The 3,773-nt window shown below is 41.3% G+C and overlaps 1 protein-coding gene across 2 annotated transcripts in view; it reads right to left on the bottom strand.

Annotated features, from left to right (window-relative positions):
- LOC107101979 (plakophilin-3-like) overlaps positions 1 to 3,773 on the bottom strand; it is a 27,675-nt gene that overhangs the window by 12,635 nt on the left and 11,267 nt on the right. For both annotated transcript variants that reach the window (XM_015401085.1, XM_015401084.1), the window contains 2 exons: positions 2,201 to 2,292; positions 183 to 934 (listed from right to left, as the gene is read on the bottom strand). In XM_015401085.1, the coding sequence (XP_015256571.1) occupies positions 183 to 934; positions 2,201 to 2,292 (844 nt within the window). The remainder of the gene's footprint in view (positions 1 to 182; positions 935 to 2,200; positions 2,293 to 3,773) is intronic.

The raw sequence follows: 3,773 nt of genomic DNA, 5'->3' as shown, positions 1-3,773 counted from the left end.
TGACCTGAGATGACATGATGGGAATTGGAGCTATAGAAATACACTGAATAGAAGTTTAGGTTGGCTGTACGAAAGCAGACATGATTTACTTTATACTGTATGATCTGAAGGACTTTAGAGCAGGAAAGAAGCGTTTTATATGTAAAGAGGCTAAGGTCAAACATTGTTTTACAGATTCTCACCCTTGCAGGTGGTCCAAGTCTTCCATCTGGCCAAAAACGTCCATGCCTCTGCCAACGCTCTGCATGCTTCTGATCGACATGGATCGGGACAGGTTACCTTGGCGTTGCAACAGATTTCCCTGGGATCCGGATCCGAGGGTTGACACGATAAACCCTCTGTCCACCTGATCTCGTCCTCCCATCAAGTTGCCTGCGCTATTGGTCATCTGGGTCCCAGACAGCGAGCCAACGCTCATCCGGTTACGGTTTGTAATCCTGCTGATGGTGCGGTGAGCCGGGCCTTTGAAGGAATATTGCTGTTGGAGGATTTCAGAACCTCCTCCTGTCATAGTACCCCCACGGGTAAGAGTGCCACTTTGGCTTCGAAGCATTGAGACACCAGCTGGTGCCTGGGCCTGAAACTGGCTCTGATAGGCCACATTGCCTCCTCCTTGCCTCATCTGGGTGCTGTAGCCATTCATTGTGCCCTGGCGGCTGAAGGTGGCTTCCTGATCAGATTGCAGGCTTCCAGCATCGCTCTCTATTACCCATGAACGCACTGCAGGCACGTTTTTCACCGAGTGAAGAGACATGGCATCATGTTCCATTTGGTGTGGTCTCATGGATGCCTGAAAGCCGCCAGAACGCATGTCTTCCCGGTAAAAACCTCCGCCACCGCCACCACTAACCCCTATACTCATCTTCTGAAACCCGACAACTTCTGGGGCTGCGGACCTGCTGCTGTATCCCGCCCTGTGGGAAATCTGAGGAGCCTGGGCATAAAGACAAGAAGAAGTGTTCGTTAGCTTATAGCACAGAGAGACTGCTGGAGTGAGGGCATCTCGGAATATTTTCTATGTGGTTTCATTTCATTGAAATGTTTTCTAAATATGGCTGCAAGGGTTTTCTGGAAAAATTACATCTTCTCCTCTGAGCTTTCCAAAAAAATAAAAAAAACAATCCACTGGACTTTGTTTCCAAGTTCGAAGACATTTCGTTTCCCATCCAGGAAGCTTTTACGATTGAAAATGTCAGAAATAGTGTTGAGATCAAGGTTTTATCCAGCAGCTCAACAATCAGAGTTCAATCAGAGCAGATGGCCGCTCACACTGAGCCTGGTTCTGCTGGAGGTTTCTTCCTGTTAAAAAGGAGTTTTTCCTCTCCACTGTCGCTACTAGCATGCTCAGTGTGAGGGATTGCTGAAGAGTCAATGAGTCGATGCAATCAGCTGGTTTTCCTTAGATAGAAAACTTTGAATCAATCTGACTGGATGATCTGGTGAACTGGAAAGTGACCTGAGATGACATGATGTGAATTGGAGCTATAGAAATAAACTGACTTGTTTAGAAAACATGCAAGTTGAAACAGAATGACGGGTCCCCCCCTTTGGAATGGGGGTCGTTTTGGTTCTTTGTTAGCCTGTAATGCCCCATACCTGTCTATGTCTCTGAAAGGGGGGGTCGTTAAATTCATTCATCCGTTTCAATTTAGAGTGTTTCTAAACTAAAACCATGCTTTGTTGGGCTGCTGGATAAAACCTGGAACTCAACGCTATTTCTGACATTTTGAATTGAAAAAGCTTCCTGGATGGAAGAGAAACGTCTTCAAACTTGGAAACAAAGTCCAGTCGATTGTCTTTTATATCTTTTTTGGAATGACTCTGACCTGGATGACTGAGAATCTTCATCAGCATCCTCTGAGCTTGTTGTCTTAACTTTTATAACCCATGAAGCATTTGGATGTTTAAAAAGTCACATCAGGATACTCTCTCACACCCACAGCTCAAACATCCCTGACAGATGGTCACTGTCTAATTCCTGGGGCTCTAATGCAGAGGAATGTAGAGAGCAGGCTGGAAAACTCAGAGGTGATATTATCATGGCTGACTGTGAAATATCACACATGCTCAATCATTCTGGACACAAGTGACCAACACACGTTTATCCCTCTAGTGCGTTCAGTCCAGCTGTGCGTGAGATGATCTGAAACACACAGCAACCCCTGCTGATGGTTGTTCTTTTAAATGCTGCTGTACTCACCATTGTTTTAGAGCCTGAGTACATGTAGGAGGATTTAGAGCTGAAGCTTGGGCTGTAGGTGCTGTATTTCATTGTTGATGAACCACCATAGTCTGAAAGATAAACGCATTAAAAAATAAATAATGTACACTATAATAATATCCTTTTTTAATAACATAAACAAAGTTTTTTGCTTTTTAAAATGCATATTTTACCAAGTTTGACTGTTTTGATGCAAATGCCATCCATTTTGGTCAGGTCATTTATCTTGGATTAAATAATAAAAAATATAACAACTCGTTTCCCTTAAGCGCCTTTGAGCCATTGATATTTATTTAAAACGCACATTTGGACAGACATCATTTGTTTTCTATTCATTTCATTACATGTATGGAAATTCATTCAAATGTTTGTTTTTCATAAAGTGATTTTTTTTTTCATTCCAAGTGAATTTAGAGACTTTAATCGGTTTAAATTTCAGAAATTGTGTGAATATTTGTCATGTATAAGGAGGACAGTAGTTATTTGTGGTATTTTATTTTGTATATTTTATGTTGGTGTTGATCTATAATCCGACTTAACAGGATAAAATAAAGCAGTTCCTAAAGAAATATAACGGCACATATATTCTATATGCATAGAAAAAAATGAACGTACGGTTTTCTTGACAACAGATATGAAAAACCATAATACCAGAACACTTCCTAGACAGAATTTGCATGAACGACATTGCAGTTTAAATAGCGTGTATCGTCTTACACAAAAATCTGAAATGGACTCTGCAGGAGCAGACCATGTTGAACGCCTCCGGTTACCCGCCATTTTGGAAACAATACCCCGTCTAACACACACAGACATGTTTTACTACATGATGATGACACTAAAGTAATAACACTGCGCCCATTCCTGATTAGACTGAACAAACTAGAAGACATGCAGGCTTTTTGTTGTGTAGGACTAATTAACTTTCAGATCACCATCATTAATTAATGATCTCCTGTGGCTGAAAATGAGTAATTTCTGCTCATATACTTGGGAATTTGTTTTGCTCCATTTCCTTTACTTTATGTGTGAATAAGACTAAAACAAGAGTAGAGGGAGAACGGATCTAGACACAAATCTGTAATTTGTCCCAGTGGGGATATTAAATGTCTGTATCATGTTCACTTAAACTCTGTCACACAGCCACTAAGGTCTGCCACGGAGACACTAGAGAACTTATAGGTTAGTGTCCGAGAGTTTTAGAGGAACATGAGTTTCAGTTTTTTTTTTTTTTTTTACTTATTTTTCATCCCACCCCTTTCTTAAATGACCCCCCCCATAACATTCTATTACTGAATGTGTAAAATTTCTACTATATAATAACAGTAGTGGCAATAACATTGCACTTTTAAAATTTAGCAGGCTGTGGGCTTACGAGTCGCCTTAGCAAAATAAATCAAATCAAAGAAGTATCCTATCATGACTATGAAGCTGATCCCAGTGGGAAACGAGTCCCTAACTCTGTAGGGGCAGTGATAGCCATGCTAACTATGTAGGGGCAGTGATAGCCATACTACCTATGTAGGGGCAGTGATAGCCATACTACCTATGT

This window comes from Cyprinodon variegatus, unplaced genomic scaffold, assembly GCF_000732505.1.
Source record: "Cyprinodon variegatus isolate N-32 unplaced genomic scaffold, C_variegatus-1.0 Scaffold1181, whole genome shotgun sequence".
In the NCBI taxonomy this organism is placed as follows: Eukaryota; Metazoa; Chordata; class Actinopteri; order Cyprinodontiformes; family Cyprinodontidae; genus Cyprinodon; species Cyprinodon variegatus.
Note: the sequence above shows the minus strand (reverse complement) of the source record. Positions and strands in the feature narration are given on the sequence as shown.